Source organism: Populus alba, chromosome 8 (genome assembly GCF_005239225.2).
Source record: "Populus alba chromosome 8, ASM523922v2, whole genome shotgun sequence".
NCBI classification, from domain to species: domain Eukaryota; kingdom Viridiplantae; phylum Streptophyta; class Magnoliopsida; order Malpighiales; family Salicaceae; genus Populus; species Populus alba.
Genome location: NC_133291.1, coordinates 10,536,087 through 10,556,081, shown reverse-complemented (window position 1 = coordinate 10,556,081; position 19,995 = coordinate 10,536,087). Strand labels below are relative to the sequence as shown.

The window sequence follows — 19,995 nt, the reverse complement described above, 5'->3', positions numbered from 1 at the left end:
GACAAGATTTTCCTGCAAAATTTCCTGACTATAAAGATAGACAGCATTGATAGCTTTTCCAACTGAATCTTCTAATTAGTTTTCCTAACAAAAACATTGTTGAGGCATAGATCAATGTTCCCCAGACGACAGCAGAGTATAACACAAACAGGCAGAGGGATATATCCCACATCCAATACGATAGGAAAATTCCCCCTTTTCGATCACAGGAAATCTTGTGTTTTTACCTGAATTTTAGGAGCACCACCCTTATATTCAACCGATTACTTTTTTTTGCCACGCACAGAAAATTCAGCAAGAATTTATAATCACTGTATCGCTGCAACAATCATCTCCAATATCATAAGCATGTCTCATATTTGCAAAGCAATCGACAGGCAAGCTTAGGTGTTGTAATAAAGGTAAATCATCCGACATTTTCCAAGATTCATAACAGACTATCATTTTGCACTACCGACTCCAATCTTGGATGGGCATCATGCATTAGAACCTAGGAAAGGAACCAAATAGGGTAGTGCTTTGTCACACATCTATTGAAACCTCAGGCATAAATTAAATTGAAAATGGACACCGCTCCAAGGTTAGGCTTTCAGCTAATTTGTTGTTCAATTTTGCAGCAAGTACTTACACTTTGAACTATAGATCTACCGACTCTCTTGCAGTAAGCACATGCAAGTCGAACAGCAGATCCATTTGACCTGTACTTCAAGTGCAACTTTTTGTGATGAGCATCTCCTTTCGTCTCTCTTGCACTACATTCTCACACAATAAACAGTACCGATGATCTTTGTTACCATGTTGAACACGTATTCTGACCTGGCTTATACTTACAACACCCAAAGTGCATCACCCTCAAGGGTGAACCATGCTATAGCAGTTATGCTATTTTACTGGAAAAGCTCCATCAGCTGCTGTGATACATCTGCATCATAAAGTCACATACAGATGAATTAGCAGCAAGAACCTATGTGAAGTCTGATAAAAATATTCAGTATGAAGCACAAAGAGAAAAACGCAAAAGTGCGTACGCACTGGGACACATGATAAAAACATGGCAAGTTAAAATGGTGAAAGCTGGAACCCAAATCCCCAATTTTCATCCTCTATTGCAACTTCAATTTAATTTTATCAATTTTTTTAAGAAAAAAAGGAGTTTGTCTCCCTGAGCAATTTGCTGATTTTTGCCCACCAAGACATTCTCAAAATGTCATAAACTTGATCTAAGTTTCTGATCCAGAAATGAAAGGACCGGTCCTTTGTTCGCAACAAAGTAAACTATGTAGATTTGATCGGCATATCTAAAGATTCAGAAAATTGCCAGTTTTATGCAATTTATCTGGTAACTGAACTTGACAGCAAAAGATTAAGCCAGTGCTATGATTCAATATAACTGATAAAAGTTATGTTTAGCTACCTTGGAGAATAGCTGGTGTTGTTTCAAACTCCCGCCAGATATTCTGGTAAAAAGCAAGATCAAAGTTTAGAAACTTGGCAGCAAGATAGGCAGCACCAGCGGCAATGTGATGGGGCTTAAACTGAAGCCACAATGAGCTCCGGAGCCTATAACACAAAATAACAGCTTTTATAAAGTGTGCTAAAACCACCAATAACCAGCACATGATGAGAGAGGCAAAACTGACAAACCAACCAGCTTCACAGCGCTATTATGGAAACCAGATATCTTGTGAAACTTGGCATATTGCCAAAATTTTGATGAAAAGCATATTAGCAATCAAAGTAAAATGTATAAACAAACACACAAAATCAAAATACTAGAAGACATCATTATGGATTCAAGTACAAATAAATAATGCAAGTCTAGTGATTTTTCTCTTACCCACCAAAAAGGCAGCAACCCAGGAAGAATATTTTGCAAGAAACTCTGCAGGATGGCTGATAGAGTACCAAAACTATAACAAACATCTTACACTCATTTATAAACACATCAACCCCCAGGCCCATTCTGATGCTGGGGCTTTTTAACTCCAGAAACATACACAATTCAAATAATAAAACAAATAGAAACTAGCAGCACATTCTGCATCTTCTGCTCAACAACTTGATCTGGAAAGGCTTGTCAAAACACATGAACTAATGCTCATGAACCACGCAGGTAACCCAGATATAGAATACCACCATCCCAAATCCTCTAGCCAGCTATAAGCATCATTCACATCCACAATAACAAAAAGATGAGGCATAATTGAATACATATCTTATAAACTGGATAACTCCATATATATATGAATATCATGCTATATGGAAGGGTTCTGAAAATTTTTGAACCATACTTTTGAGTGATTAAAAACCTCAAACTGATATGAGGGATTATCAAAACTGATAATGGTAAAAAAAAAAAAAAAACTGAAGCTTGTTTGAATCTTGAAAAGTTCTAAGCTAGAGAATTAGAAGGAAGCTGAGGATATTTGGGATAGAATATCTGAAGGGTCAAGGCCTGATGCTGGGGGCAAACATAGTAAATGTAATATTATAACATTGTTTTGTTAACCTGACCCCTCATCCTACAATCCTCATTTAAGAATAAGAACAGCTTATGGAATTGAACCGTGAAAGGTGTTGTTCTTAATTTCAAATTTTTTGACTTACAGGGAAGATATTTCCCCATCCAGCTCATCATTGGCCAGTCAACACCGCAAATTGATAAAGAAGCAGTAATCATCTATGGAGCTAATTAAGCCCCGCACAGATCAGCCTCTGGCCTGATATTGCCAGTCCAAGCCTAGCATGAGAGAAATCAGGAGCCCTGAGCCCTACGAGATTGAGTGTTCATTTGTGCTCAATAATATCTCTTCTTTAATGAAGCAAGGCGACAGCTTAGAGAGCTAAGACCTGAGTGAAATGGAGATGATCCCAAATTCCAATTTTACCAAAAGGAAAAGGTTCAAGCTTCACTTATTTTTTTGAATTCCTAAAGAACATTTAATATACTCCAATTCCGTGAATGCCTGCATGTATTTAACACAAAATGTAGCAGGAATATAGTACTGTAACCTCAGTTGTCATAGATAGCTGAGCCTAAAAAGACAACCCGACTCACCATGTGTATGTGCAGCATGCACAATAACAGCAGGTATATTAATAACAACAATATTAGGAAAATTTATATCAATAACAGCTGAAAAGAATAACCAAAAATATATATATATAGTGATGCCTACATCTATTTTTTTTCCCCAGATGCTTGCAATACAGGGAGCTCTATGCACTATGACAGGCCAATAATGATAATGACAATTATCAAACTGCTATAAAATGTTGGGCATATTCCCTGGTTTTGGCATGCGCTTAGTTTTGCATGCCAATAGTTTCCAAGCAAACAATTTATCTATGCATTTTATAATTGTGAGTTAACCAGTACTGACAAACTGACATATTTGTGACAACGAGCAATAGCTCAATTGGCATACTGTAACCATCATCCCCCATTGGACTTGGATTAGAGCATCCTTAGAAAGAAAAAAAAATTGGCAAGCTGCTTGTACCTTCTCATATTTCTATCTATGCTGGCAACATCAACAATTTTCCACCAGCAAACCATCACAAACCATTGACACAGTGATAGCCAGTCTAACTCTAACTCTAAGTGGCAATCTCACACTGCACATCAGGGCTCACAATCAATCAACTATGCAGCTACATAACCTTCTGACAATTGGGCATCTACACTTGTTGGACAAATTCATTGACGTTTTTATTCTAAAATTGTGAAATCAAACCAAAAAAGTGCAACCAATTTTTTGGGAAAAAAGGAGTTGATGCATAATGGTTTAAAAAAGAAGGAAAGAAAGAAAGAAAACAGAATATCTGAGGACTCGTACCATTTAGAAATGAGGCAAAAATCATGAAGGAAGGAGGAAAAGAACAAGAACAAAAGAAATCCCAGTCACTATGGCTCTTGATCCTTGCCAAGTCAATTAGTTTCCTCCAAATCAGGGTGAACGGAAACTAACAAAATAAGCAGCCAGGTCTTACAAACTTGAGTTTGTATGAGGTGGCTAGACAACTTGCTCCAAATGAAAGTGAAAAAAGAAGAACGTGGGAAAAACGTTGAAAGAAAAGGAGGTTTTGGATGTTCTGAGGGTATCTTATTTGGCAAATAACCCAGTTGACAGGGAGCAGTGAATCACAATAATGTGATCCACAACACATCGGCAAAGCAACTTCAGATGTTTAAAAAACTTTCCATGCACAGCATATCAATCCTCCAGCTAACAATATCACACAGGTGAGCACGTTAATCTTGTGTAGACCCTGCAATTATATGCCATGCCAAAAAATCAATATCCCATACCAGAATAACTATGTAGATTGGTTTCTTAAAAGAAGAAAACCATTGAGACTAGTAGCACGCTATGATGAACCAAAAGAGAAATAGAAGAACCTAGTACATACTCTCCATGACCCAAGTACCACGAATACCCAAAAACCTTCTGATTGGTTTGGATTTAGACACTAACCAATCCATACTTCTGGACACAGAAAAGCCATCATAGCTGCAAGACCACTTGCTAAATCTTAAACCATGTCTTTAGCTGAACTAGTGTGAGAAAATCCAGATACAATGTATTTACAACAAGATGGTCCAAATCAAATTCCTTCCTGAAGAAGGGAGCGTGATCAGAATTAATATTATTATATTATTGTACTTGGTAAGAGATAGTTCATTTTGACACTGATATAAATGAACCACACCAGTACAAATCTAAAGATCCAATAAAATATATTATATCAGAAGTAGTGCACTTACCCTTCACCGACCAAGTTTTGAGCCAGATTCACCAAAACAGTTTGTGAAAGACCTAATTTGTCAAGGATGGTTGTCAGAGGACCATATGGATGCTGCACATTGATTTCAAAATTTAGAGTTGTCAGAATCATTTGCTCAGCCTCGATCACTCGCTCCCGGTACTGTTCAAACCAGTCCTGTTTAGCAAAACTCATTTCAAGTTAGTACGCTACAGACTTGGGGCTGCAACTTTTCAGAGTAAAAAAACCCTGCATTACTTTGAGATTTCATGTAAAGCAAGAAATGCGGTCCAAATTAACCAATAGACAAGAAATTCAACACATTTTGGAGATAGGTACTCCAAAGAGGGACATGAGGATTTTTTATGTTATCCTCTTTGTATTTAAAGACAGACCCGAATTAATTTTTCTTTAATATATACAACAGGTAAGAAATTATAGATCAGGCTGTGAGGTACTTACAACAGGGAGCAGGTATGACAAGAAAGTAATATCCTGCTTGTGGAAAATCTCACAAGAAACTCTCACAACGTTATTCAAAGGGCGTGGCGTCTCCTCGGACTTTGCAGCGAGAAAAAGTGCAGCAACAGCAATTAACTGCAACAAACACAAAACACACATGACAAATATAATCATCAAAAAGAGGAACGTCCACTAGATTTATTGCATAATTGTATTGCAAGCATCCTCATAAAGCATTCATGCACATATCAGAAATCATACCAAGATTAAACATGCCATAACCGACAAGAAATCAGAAAAATAAAAGCAACAAAAGATAGATGCAACGAATCTAAAAAAGCCAAAAGATAGGCAATACAAACAGACAAGAAAGGCTGTCCACCTGATTTTTTCTTACGTTACAAATGCAGAATGCTGCAGTATCAGATCATGTACACAAAGCAGCTACACAGGTAAGACCCTTGTGTCAAAAGAATAGTTTTGAATTGAGAGTTCTAACTCCACCTTCATCACAGGAGGAATCATAAGTCAAGAGGACTAGTAAATTTCCAAATCAAGGCAAACTATTCAGCGTAACAGAGTACACCAGGCTTCCATAGATAAACCGTCAGTTCTAGACTTAACAATTACTTAGTTCTTTATCATCCCAAAGTTCTAAACAGCTAATAACATTGTTCTCTTTATAGAAATAGCACTTGGGAGGAGAATGCTAACACAATTCAGGAAAGGTTATTTAAGTAAAATGGTTGTACACGAAGTATCCTCCAAGTAGTAAAAAACCCAAGCATGAGCATTTTAAAACTCACATATCTATCATGGCATGCATGTGATCGTCGAACAAAAAAACGGTGGCACAAAACCATGCCAGTGCCAATAGTAGTTTGCGGCCTGCAAGAAGCGGGAGAGGTTGTTAATTACATGCAAATTCTGAGTAGAAACACATTCTAAGTGGAGCACTTACAGCTCCAACCGCAGCCCGAGGTTCTGAAGGAAAGCACAATAAGAATACCGCAGATGTGTTTCACGTAGTGCATCAATTCCATCTTTTCTAGATGGGGAGTGTCTTTCAATCTCATCCTTTGACAAGAATACTGGTTCATCTTCTTCCAGTTTTGAACAATCACGTTTGCAACTTATAGATGTAGAGACCTCAGCATTGGATCTAGTTGGCAGAGGGACTGAATTGTTGTAAGATAGATCTGCATATTCATATGCATTGTATGGAGGATAGTGTCTCCCACCATCTCCCCAAGTATCCGCACTAAATTTTCTCCTTTTAAAAGCTGGTGCACCGCTGGGAGGGTTAGCATAACCATTAACATGGTCCCTGAATTTCCCCGAGGAGTAGTCTCGGATATTGCTATGATTCCAATTGTAGCTGTAGTTGGTGTTCCTATTCGCATCAATGTTCCTATTTCCATGGTTGAAATTGTACCCATTCAAAGAGTTCCACCGATCATCATGGCCCGTTCCTCCGTGTGAACGATAATTCCGTGCAAAGGACATTATTCCTGACAAATTATCCAATTAAAACAAAAAGAAACAAAAAAATAAATAAGATTGCACCTCAAATTAATAGACTTGTTCTAAGAAGCTGAAACCAGTATCACATAGTAGGTCAGATCACGAATAGTCTTATTATTTTTTTATCAAGATTTTGTGCTTATTTCCATTGGCCTTTTAAATTAAAGTTCAAGTGGCTTACAAAAATTAAATATAGATAAAAGTTTAAGCATTTCACCAAAGTCAAAGGCCTATAATTCATAATTAACCTTCTAATGACAAAATCCATATTGTTACATATACTCAACCAGCAACATTTCTTGGTCGATGCCAATTATTTTTCTCAAATATCCATTTAATGACAAAAAAAAAGGCAATCCATCGATCTAACAAATCCAAGATAAAATTCAACCATATATATATAACACGGTATTTCAATACAGCGTCAAAACTTTCAATAACACGGAGAAAAAAACCATCTATAATAATCGAACATCAAAAACATCATCGGCGCGGTGGCAAAAGGGATGAGATCATATATAATTACCGTGATAAGTGGAGATATAGATCTGAAAACTCCGTGATTGAGATTGAGATTGAGATTTCAAAGTGGAGAGGAGAATTTCAGTTTTTTATTAGGCGTTGAGGCTGAGAATAGATTACAGAGAGCGTTTGAATAAATGAAGAGAGAGCGGAAATAAAAAGAAAGAAAAAGAGATGAGAAAGATACAGAGAGATGCAAAGAGAGGAGACAATTTCAATGGTTGTTGGGTTGGGTCATGTGGTTGCTAAAGATTTTGCTCTGCCCTTTATGGGTTTTGTTTGGTTTAATCCAAAATTCGATTCCTTTCTTTCTTTTCTTTCTTTCAGTTTGGTTAGGGTTGGTTTGGGTTTGGGTTTGGATCTGGGTTTGGGGTGGGTGGACGTTGGTCGGTAAAAGTCTTGCACTTTTCGCTGCCAAAATTTATTTATTTATTTCCCCTTTTTTCTCCACATTCATTATTTTTATTTTTTATTGGAAGATTAGATTCTGCATTCAGAGTTTTTTCCGATACTTTTTTAGATGGATTTTTCTCTAACTTTTTCCTTGATTTTTTGTCATCGAGAGTGAATTTACGAAACTCAAATTCCAGCCCTACTTATTAACTTCTATTTTTTAAAATTTATTTGTAATAAAACCACTTACTTTTCTAAATATGTAATTTGGATCTAAATTCAAGATTTAGAGTGATTTTTTTATTTTTTTTATTAATATGTGACAAGGGACTCCGTATATCCCTATATTCTACTCGGTCTTTGTAAATGATATGGATAATAATTTATACATTGAACATATTCCCTAAATAAACGGTCGAATAGACATGCATTAATACCTTTTATTTTGTAGTTATTTTTCACATTGTCCCCCACTATATATGTCTTTCATTATTAATAATTTGAGGAATTTTGCAAGTATGTGCAAGGTTTGGTATTGTTATAGTTGTTGATTTTTAAAATGTTATTTTTAAAAAAAATATACACTAAAATAATATATATTTTTTTATTTTTTTTAAAATTTATTTTTGAAATCAACACATCAAAACAATTCAAAAATATAAAAAATATATGAATCAAGAATAAAAAAAATTTTAATTTTTTTTTTGAAAAAACATGATCAACAAGTCTATTTTACTCTTATTTTCTTATTTATCATAAAAGAATTTCATAAATTGTATTTTTTATAAAAATAAAATACAACTCCAAATATATGAAATTTTTACTCTTATATTTTCAATAATTAGGCTTGAGTTTTTGAGAATTTTGTTTTGCCACGCACCTTAAGCTTTTCAATTCTTCATCCAGCCCAGGACAAATCTTTCATATACTCCTCGCTCATTGAAGGCGCAATGTGTCCACCAGAGCAGACAAAACAATGACTCATCTTTCCGGTTTGCCTGTGTATAAAAATTTCTTTATTCTTGATTCATTTTTATTTTTTTTATATTTTTTAATTGTTTTGATGTATTAATATTAAAAATAAATTAAAAACAATATATTATAATAATGGCGTTTATCTTCGTTCAAATTACCAAGTATACGTGCTAGAGCTTAGTCTTCTTCTTCTTTTCTTTTGAATCCAGCGTACTAGAATATTACTAACGTATAGAAATATCCCTTTTAATGTACAAAAATATTCTCAACTTGATTTTGTGCAAGAAAATCTAGACTGCAACATGCAAAATGGTCCCAGATTTGTCCCTAAATTTGCTCATGCATGTTTTAAAGAAAGAGAACAACAAAAGAAGATTCCCTTCAGTTTTCAAGAAAGAGACCAAAAATAGTGAAAATTACAACTAAGGACGGAGTCATAAATTTTTACTAACCTGAAGTATTAAATAAATATATATATTATTTTAAGATTAATTATTAAATCATATAAATAAATTTTTAAAATTAACAATAAATTTTTAATTTAAATATATCATCCAAAATATTAAAAAAATAAATTTAAAAATACATAAAATTGAAGTAAAAGTAAAAATAAATTTATTGTTCAAGTTATATCTTTTGATATTTTATGGGATATAATTCATCTAAAATATCATATTAGAAGGCTTTAAGCAAATTTTTTTAAAAAAATTGATAATTCAATTAAAAATTATATTTTTTTTTTCATAAAACTAATCAAAAATATATATATTAATAAAAATCTTAACCTGAATTATATTCCATCTAAGCTTTTAACTTGCCTCCGCCCTTGATGACAATTGACAAGGTAACGGGTTCTTCGATGAAAAGAATAAGCATCACAGCAAAAGAAGTTATAAGGAAGTATTCCAAGAAGTGAAGCCATTGTATGAGAAACTATCCCAAAAAACAACAGCAAAAAATGGGAGGCCAGCTTCAACAGCAAATAATGCTGTCGGTCTGTCTCTGAAATCAGAGAGATCTATGAAAGATATCGATGATGTCTCTAGCAAGGATGCCAGAAAGGGAAGCAGTACTGGAGTGTTTTCTCATTCTTTCTCGGGAAATTTGAGACCAAGAAGGGAGAAGCTGCGCTTCCAGCTGTCCATCTCCGATGCGGTCATCTCCTAGCCACTCTGGCGTGCTTTGTAAAATGCTGTGGGTTCAGCTGGTACAGCAAGTAGGATTGCTGCAGGTGGTGGCATGCATGTACTATGGAAGACACATTATCGGTGGAGGAATGGCTGCAGGTGGTGGCATGCATGTACTATGGAAGACACATTATCGGTGGAGGAATGGCTGCAGGTGGTGGCATGCATGTACTATGGAAGACACATTATCGGTGGAGGAATTGCAGAGCGCTGTTCAAGGTGCAGTTGCTCATTGCAAGAACTCCATGATGCAAAACAAGACCGTACGTGATCAGTGACGAAATCTAATGCATTCATGAGATGTAATTAAGTCATGATCTGTAAGCTAACTTGTTTTATTTTTTAGTGGTATGTGTGTTGCATGTGGTGCCGTTGTGCGACTCTGGATGTAATCCTGCGGTTAATTTCGACATGCAAACGGAAGGGTGTGTTTAGGAATTTAACAGCGAACATCATTTTTTTTTTTGAATTAAATTAAAATAATATTTTTTATTTTTTTAAAAAAATTATTTTGATATACATTAAAATAAAATGATCTAAAAATAAAAAAAATAATAAATTTAAAAAAAAACACGGTTTTAACCGTTAAGTTTGTTACCTTGGAACTTGTAATTTTGAGGTCTTTTAGGTTTTGTTTATCACTAGCTAATTTGATTATCTACCCTAATTAATACCCCCAAGTCCCAGCTGTTTAATTAATTAACTTGTTGAGCTTTTCCATTTCTCTAGGTCGTTTTTTGATAGGAACAGGTTACATGTTGGGGCACGTTATGACTTTTTGTGCCTGCTGATCCTGTTGCCTTTATGCTTTAGATCTGAAGACGAATTATTAAAAAAAAAAAAAAAACAGCATATTGTCATTCATTTGGCTGGGCTATTAATTATCAATGGTTAATTATAACTTAGTCACTGTAGTTTATCAAAATAATTAATCGGTCCTCGTTGTTTTGTCACCTATTATCTAATCCTTATATTTTAAAATCAATTTTTAACTGAATTCTATTTCTTTGTTTCACACACACACACACACACATATATATAAAGTAAATAGTATGAAAAAATTGATGATAATTTTTAAAAAAAAAATCAGTAAAAATAAGCATGAATTACGCTGTTCCAGGGATTATTTGAATTGCATCCGTCTTCTTCACCTTTTTATTTTTATTTTTTGAGAAAACAATTTTTATATTGTGGTTTCTGGAAGCAGCGAGCCATGTGTACAAGAGTAAATGGAGCTTCAGACTTTCCGGGATTTATGATAGGACAAAGACGGTGCGTTTCGTATATAGCATGCATGAACTGAACAGGTTGGGCAGTAGACCTACACGGCGGAGATTCTTTGATAATAAGATATTGTTTATTTTTTAAAAATATTTTTTTATTTAAAAATATATTAAAATAATATAATTTTTATTTTTTAAAATTAATTTAATATTGTGATAGTGATTGTTTTTTTAAAATATTTTTTATTTAAAAATATATTAAAATAATATATTTTTTATTTTTAAAATTAATATATTAAAATAATCTAAAAATACTATGAAAAAATTTATTTTTTTATAAAAACATTATTTTAACATAAAAATAAACATGATGATGGTACACGCAGGGTACACACCAATATATCCCTTTAATATTTCCTTCAAAATTGTTTTTGATCATTGAGCTGAAAAACAAATACATGTTAGATCCGGGATTAGCACCATCGTGTTTATTTTTTATTTCTAGTTTAATATAGGTGTCCGGATCAGCTTGCGCGTACCTCAACTAATTCTACAAGTTTTAAAATTAACAATCTTTTAAGTCTTCAATGGCTATTATATAAGCAATCACAAAACTTAAATTTAAAACTATAGAAAACAAATATTTTAATTCCAAGTTATAATCCCATGTAACCCTCGTGTTTTAAATGCATTAGTAATGGACCCAAGATTGAAGGAAGGACGCCCCTCCCCACCTCGCCTTGGGATAAGACACGATGGGCCACAAATTCTCTCTGTAGCTTCCGGACCCGAACATGAATATCTTTCCTTTAGATCAGGCACTCTCCATTGCCCACTATTTTAACTGGACCGATGAGGTTTAACACAGTTTTCAATAAGCCTAGTTGACTCGACCACTACGATCTTCAAGAAGCTTAGTTGATGCAATTGGCACCTTATATACACAGCTTATCGTAATTTATTATTGTAATTTTGACACTTCAATAGATTTTTCACTTCTTATCGTAATCAAATTTATTATTGTAATTTTAAAATTATTTTTAATACGTGAAATATTGTGTGTATAATGTTTTAGAAAATGAATTTTAATCCTATTTTTATAGCTAGAATATTAACAAACATAAAAAAAATATATATATACTAAAATAACTCCAAGAAAATTAAATAAGAACTCGATAAAACAAGAATTCCTTTAGTGCCCATTTTTATGCCCGAAATTTTTTTTTTTTTTAAAGGTTCAATTCTCATTAAAAAAAAAAATTGGCACCGGCACTTTAATAGATTAATCATGTCAACGACACTTCAGTAACTCGGATATCCTACCGGTAGGAGTTACGAAAACCCATCAAGAGTTTTACATATCCTATGTACATGATAATTTGGCACAATATTCGCATCACCGTTCACGGTAAGTAGTAAGAGAGGCTATAACAGAGTAATATCTTGTGAGGGTACCAATTACAGTCCGGATGACTTGTTTTAGTGCTCGGTTAATCTTCTGACAACAAAATATTTTTAAAAAATAAAAAAATATTTTTAAAAATAATTAATTATTATATTTCTAAAAAAAAAATCCTGCTTTGAAATTTTCTGGTCATAATTCATTATCATATTCAACATGTACAAGAGCATGAAATCAAGAAACATGCGCAGAAGCAGCAATGATGGCTGTAAGCCTGTAACGTTGTCTTTGATTTTTGAAGAGCAACAAAATGATCATCATCGCGGTTTTTTTTGCATCTCCAACTAACTTGGCTTGCAATCGAAACTCGTTGAAAAAGGTTGTTTGAGCAAATCTATACAAAGACAAACTTGAAAGAAGAGGCATGCAATTCATCAATCTAATCATGTCACGAGGAAATATTTGCTTGCTTGCATTAAAGAGGATGGTGACTAGGACAATCACGTGGCATTCTATGAACTTGAGGATAATTATTAAGAAGGAATTTAGATATTTGTTTGCATTGGGGCGTAGGCTGGAAAAACAAAAATCTGTGGAACTTAATTAAATTCTTGTTATTTTTTGTATTTATAGTGAATAACACTCTTAAATTGCAAATCTTACGCCTACTCTATTTATAATCCCATTAATGCGTGGTGATGCATGGGATGATTGATAAAATTACCATCAATTTGTTCCTGTAAACTGTTATTGTAAATTATTAATTCTAATTATTTATTATTATTAATGTGTGTCCGGACCAGCTTACATGCAACTCAATTAATTTTACGGGTCTTGAAATTAACGATCATGTAAATTTTCAATAATAATAGAGTTTATAAGACTTAAACCAGTGATTTTTAATAAGCAAATCTAGAGCTTGACGATTTAAGCTATACCTCTTAAAATTTATTAATTTTGATTATTAATTAAAGTAAGAGGGTCTTTATATTTTTATCAATGAAGCACTAAAACCCTTTGTTATAAACAAATTTGTAACCAAATCTGGAGGGAAAAAAAAACAGAGAGAGATTATAAACATAAAATGGGCACCGCGCAGCAGGGCAGGCCCCTCGGCTAGTTAGATCATGAAGTGCGTTGATCAACGAGACATTAGAAGTGGAGATGGTCAAATCTCTATCTCTTGAAGTGAATGGTGGGGACAATATTGACCGAAACAACTAATCAAGATGGCATTCAAGTTTGATATCCAATGAAATCCCGCCAACTGTATTTAATAATAACACCCGGCAGGTTTTTCCGGATGACCAGCGTTAAAATATTGAAAGATAGAATTGTGAATTCTTGCAATAATTTGTTTTTTTTAACCTGAGATTCATATATTGTCTCTCATTTTTACCTTCAAAACTCTGTCTCGTCTCAATCATAATTTCGAATTCAATAGCTTCGTCAGTTATACCCTCCCATCTATCTTTGTCATGGAACCATTTAACAGAGCTTGTATTTTATGAATACGTGGCAGGAAGAAACGTGTAAGGGTCCCGTGGGAATTAATTTTAGCTGATGGTAGATCGAGTTTTTTTTTTTTTTTTTTTTAGCATTTTGTTTACTTGACTGTTTGGTATGGTATTTATTTTAAAATATTTTTTTTGTTTAAAAATACATTTAAATAATATATTTTTTATTTTTTAAAAATTTATTTTTAATATCAACAAATATTTGATAGTGCAGTAAAAAATATTGATTGTCTAAAATTTAAATTTTTTAATTTAAAATTAATATTTTAGTGTTTTTAAATTGTATTAATATTAAAAATAAAAAATATATGTTATTTTAATATTTTTTAAAAAAATATTACTGTCATAATATTAAACACTACCTTAAACCATTCTCATTATCCCTCCTCATGTCCTCTAACACTATTTAGAAATCAGTTTTATTTTCTGTGTATTGTTACATATATAACGAGGTAAGGGGACCAAAACAATGGAATGAATCTTAAAATGCAAGACAGGCCGAGGCCCAAGCCCCAAAGTTAGGCTAAGTGTCTCTTTGTTTCCGTGATTGCTTCTGTTTTTAAAACAAACCACAAAAAATAAATATTTGATAATACATAAAACATTATTTACTGTTTATGAACCCCACTCCCTATTTGCATTTGAAATGCAAGGTGACAAAAAGCACCTCTTTATTGCTTTTCTTCTTCTCCGTGCCTATTCGTGGAAACTTACTCCAATATTTACGTAAACCAGTGGATACTTGATTGTTCCAGTTAAATCGAGTTCAATCTAAAATTAAATACATTGAACTGGATTCAAATCAGTAAAATAATAAATAATTAAATTTTATTTTTTTATTTTTAATTATATTAGTGTTTAATATTATTCAATAACACTATATAAATTAGATAGAGATCGCTTGATGACGTAATATTTGTAAAATTTGATTGCAATTTCAATTTTATTCATGATGATATTTTACTTGATGTTGTTGCGCGCTTAAGAAAAAAAAAACCATATTTAAATTAAAAACCATTAATATATATATTTTTTGTTTAATTTCAATTTCAACCATAGTTTTAAACAAATATACATATAAATATCAAATCAAGCTCAACTAAAATTACTTTTTATAAAATAATTTTTTTCATATTATAACTATAAAAGCTATCATAATACCATACATAAAAATACATGAAAGCGAAGGGTTAAGGTCTCTTCTCCTTCTCCATCACTGTCTCTATCATTTCCATTCCTTACTATTTTTGGCGGGGTAGTGAGACTGGGAGGATTCACAAAATAACACCAAACTGGTGGGGGGTGGGGATGGCAGTGCCGCAGTTTTTTTTTTTTTTACTCCCCTAATCACCCATTAGCCCTCCGTGGTTGGCTTGCCTCCACTCCATCGTCGATCTTAGTACCGACAATGCCTAAAAAAACGTGAGCGAAATAAAGGACGTGTCCTCTACTTGGAATTACGTCTTCTTCAGAGGATCTTCATTGCTGAATACTAATAGTCAAGTCATCACCCAGATACCTCTAATTTTATTTTGGCTTGACCTTGAAGTAAATCCCCCCCCCCCCAACTAGAAATTTATTTCAAGGAAAGTCACCGTTTTAATTAATTTTCAAAAATTTAGATCTCATTTTGTATGATAGTATAATTATTTATCAAATTAGTCAAAGTATTTTTTATAAAGAAATGTATTAAAATAATATATATTTTTTATTTTTTAAAATTTTATTTTTAATATTAATAAGGGGAAAATAATCTAAAAAAACATTAAAAAAATAATTTAAAATAAAATAAATAAATTATTTCAAAAATACTTTTACAATATAGGCATGCAACTTTAACCAATCAAAGTTTCGCTGCCTGCCTAATAATGAATGCCTTCCTCCACACATATGCTTGGTCAGAGTCAAAACTAGTAGGCTCTAGTCTCTCTCTCTAAGAGCCATTATACTATCTATCCCTGGCTGAATTATTATGGTATCTAAAATCAAGATGTTCTACCTAACAGCTAGGCTTTGCATAAAGCAGACTAAATCCATGTTTAATTTAATATAAACTGAGTATGGTCCCCCACTTCAGGAACAGTTAAGCCACTTTGCTTTCCCTGGGAGTCATCTCTCTCGTCCCGGTGCCTCTAGTCTAGTCTTCTCTTAACTTGTCAAAATATCAAATAATTTGTGGTCCCTTCCCCCAAGAGTATTTGCAATCAAGTTCTCTGTCTCGTAAACCAGTACTCTTGTCTGCACCTGCAACAGTAGCTTAGCTCTCATTATGTTTGGCCTAAAAGAACAGGTAGAAAAAAACAGCCAAGCTGTTCTTCAATATCAACAGGTCCCAGTTTCCCTTTGTTGCAATATTAAGCGATCTGATGATGTTCATGGGTTTCATAATCTTGATTTTGTTTTTTTCCTTTCCTTGATTACATGGTGATTAACCGATATTTTACCGGTATATCTTTACCAATAAATATTAGATAAAGAAAAACATATATGTATAATTTTTTTTGAATTTTCAAGTGCGTTGAGCTAGCACACGCTAGCACCAAACATATCCCATAGAGGCGCGTTGGATATGGTGTTAGCTAGACACAACCATGATTGGGCTTGATAGTTTACTACGTCCAACCATGATGTAGTCTCCCTGGTGTTATGTACATCGATCTCCAAAAGATGAATGTGATATTTCAAGTGCTATATGCACCAAATTCTAAGAGATGGACTCAGTCTTCCCAGTGCTATACACACCACTCTCCAATGGATGTACTTAGTCTCTCTATGCTATATGAATCACTCTTCAAGAGATGCAATTAGTCTCCTCAGTGCTTATATGCACCCATCTCTAAAAGATAGACGTAGTAGTCTTCCCAATGATATATGCATCAATGTCTAAGGAATGAATGTAATCTTCTCAGTGCTATATAAATCAACTTCCAAGGTATGAACTTGATCTCCTCAATGTATATGCAACACTCTCTAAATGATGAACTCGGTCTTCCTAGTACAAATAACAGCATCATCTAATCACCACTCTTTAGTGGAGGGTTCTCTTGTCCAGTAAGAAAAAAACCTTTTTTTAGTGAAAGGTTTTTAAGTCTTATGACAATGTTGGAAAAGCTACATGTTTCCACTCTCCAAGTAATCTATAATCACCTAGAAATTTCTAAGTATAGGTTCACCCCCATTAGATTCCACATAACCACTTTGGAATTTGTATAGATAATGAGCATGATATCCTCAATCTCTTAGAATTTTTCTAAGTACATATTCTTGATCTTTTATATCTGAAAGAATTTCTTTCAGTCTATGTGCATATTTCTCTGCTTTTTTCTAGGCTTGCCCCCCTTTTATACGAGTAAAACTCACTACTCTACCTAGATTGATAGATTAATTAAAGTCTTTGCATATTATTATATCGCAAAGATTAGAAAGCTACTGATGAACCAAGATTTTACCAATATATCTTTATATATCTTTACCAATAAATGTTAGATCAAGAAAAACATACGAGCATAAATTTTTCTGAATTCTCGGGTGCAGTGGGCTAGCACACAACAGCACCAAACACGTCTCAGTGGAAGTGTGTTGGGTCTAGTTCTAACCAGACTCAGTCGTGATTGGGCTTAACAGTTTGCCAAGTCTAGCCTCGTATAGGCTTAAATTTATCATGGCTCGTTATTTCTCCATCTTTAGCTGGATAAAATGAGTGAAATATGACTTACAATGCAACTTAAAATATCACAAAAATGAAGTTACGCTCCAGCGCCTTTCCTTTATAAAATAACAAAACTCATGAGCTATAAATACACTACGAGACCTTTAGAACAGAGATTCACAATCTTTATTCTCTACTGCATATTTATTGTCAGAGCATCTCTCTCCAGAATATTATTGTATTTTCTCTCTCTAAAATAATACTTATTTAAGCATCGGTGAGTCCCCACCTCCATCAAATGGGATATTTTACAGGTATTAGCCACAAGTTATCTTGGCCTACCAAGTACCAAATACAAGTTATCGAACTTCTTGGCTATGAAGAATGGATGAGATTGGTAAAACCAATTGATTAACTGATTATTCAACCAGAGAGCCTTATTTCTAGGCTACTTGGATTTTTGGAACTTCATCACATAGAAAACATCAATTATCAAAACTTACTCTACTAAGTGCCAACACCATTTTCATGTTACTCGGCATCTCAAGTTTCCCATTTCATCTTATTAAATGCATGTCTTGTAAACCATCTTAACATTTTTTATAAACATATACATACGATTGAATACATGACAGTAGAAGTCTTTGGTTTATTGCATGACCATTAAACTGTTGAGAGGCATTATATGGATATTGATGGATTAATATATTTTAAAATTTTAATTTTTAGTCTAAATCAATATTTAAAAGGGCCAAACGCAAGGTGATAATTCAACATCCTTAGACTTGGTAAGAACCACATGACATGAGTCTGACTTGTTTACAAATCCAATATTTTTTAGTTCAACCAAGTGTTAAGTTTAGGCACATATGGCTTTAGCGAGTTGTCAAACCCAATATCCTTGGATTTTGCTATGCATTGAGCCCAAGTACATATGGCTATGACGAGTTGTCAGACCCAACACTCATTAATTCAACTACACGTTTAAGCTGCCAGACTCAACATCATTGAGTTCAACTATGCATTAAGCCTTAGTACACTTGGGTTTGACAAGTTGTCATACCCAACTTTTATGGGTCCAGCTACGCATTGAACCCAAGTAAACATGAGCTTGGTAAGCTATCAGACTCACCTCCCATGGGTTTGGTATCATGCCATGCCCAAATGTATATGGGTTCGATAATCATTATAGACCCCATGTTGGGTTATGGGGTTTCATTTACTTATTCTTATGACTTTTAACGTAGAATGTCCATGTTAATGATACTCATTTATTCACACATCTAGGTGTATAAAAGTCTTCAAATAGCACATCGTATTTCTGCCATTAATATTGTGCAAGGGGTGTTTATCCCTTATTAATATGATATAAAAGATATTTATCTCTTATTAATGCAATCAGAAGAAAATAACTCTCCAACCTCTCCATTCCAGCAACATAACAATGTTTGAGGGCTAAAAATTACATCTAAGCCACGAGAAAAAGGATTCACAATTTCTATTATCTAAGTATTTATACTTTAATTCTCAAAGCATTTATCATACAAAATTAAAAATAAACACTCGTGTTTTGTGATTTAAAGCTTATTATCTCATTTATTGCAATATTTTACTTAAAAGTCACTAACTTTATCATCTGAGAGTCTTTAAACCCTAAAAAAAAGATTGTTTTGCATGTTTTGAATATTTTACCACCAATCATCTAATTCTAGAATTCTGAAAAATGAAATATCAATATTAACATATAATTATTTAGTATTCAAATACTCAACACTCTCATTCTTAAACATATTGATTTATGAAACATCAGCAATCATGACCTGAGTCATAATAAAAATTAGACAAATTTAATGCCCTACAGTGGAGTTGCCAAGAGAAAAGCAAGGGAACTGAGACAAAATAATTTATCTTACTTTTGGATCTTTTTCCACATGTTTGATTTTGTTGTTTGTTCAATATGTTAAAGCTCTTAACATTATTTTCTCTCGGCAATAATAGAACACAGTAGGGCTGCAGAGTGCCTGAAATAATGTGCTGGTGAATAATCGAATCACAGAACATGTATTCTACCTAAAAGATTACTCCTATGTTTATTAGCTGTCTGAACTTCATTAGAGCTGTCCAAATCTTATGTTGAAGCTTTTTAAGAATGGGCATGCTGGCTGGCTGGTAGATATGATATCTACCACGTGTAAACTTCTCCCATGCAACCAGAAACCCATCCCCGGATGCAGTAAATAACACACTGTACCTGCATAAGCCAAGCTCTCTCAAAGGGTATCTTGGTCATTGAGATTTATCTCCTTTGATTCAGCCCTCACATGGCTAGAAATTACTCTCATGTGACCACATGCTTAGGACTCTTTTCATGTTC

General features: G+C 33.5%; 1 protein-coding gene across 3 annotated transcripts; it reads right to left on the bottom strand.

Annotated features, from left to right (window-relative positions):
• Positions 1-372: 372 nt before the first annotated feature.
• On the bottom strand, positions 373-7,532 carry LOC118055745 (cyclin-T1-4). Of its 3 annotated transcripts, XM_035067723.2 has the most exons (7): positions 7,280-7,528; positions 6,191-6,740; positions 6,036-6,117; positions 5,230-5,364; positions 4,769-4,944; positions 1,415-1,560; positions 373-922 (listed from the first exon to the last, which is right to left on the bottom strand). In XM_035067723.2, exons 2-7 carry the CDS (start codon positions 6,733-6,735, stop codon positions 888-890), a joined length of 1,119 nt encoding a protein of 372 aa, XP_034923614.1. In that variant the 5' UTR covers positions 6,736-6,740; positions 7,280-7,528; the 3' UTR covers positions 373-887. The 3 variants fall into 3 exon arrangements, with proteins under 3 accessions (XP_034923614.1, XP_073266963.1, XP_034923625.1); XM_073410862.1 differs by lacking the exons at positions 373-922; positions 1,415-1,560 and adding an exon at positions 3,885-4,620 and having other exon boundaries at positions 7,280-7,532; XM_035067734.2 differs by lacking the exons at positions 373-922; positions 1,415-1,560 and adding an exon at positions 3,885-4,272 and having other exon boundaries at positions 7,280-7,530.
• Positions 7,533-19,995: the final 12,463 nt, after the last annotated feature.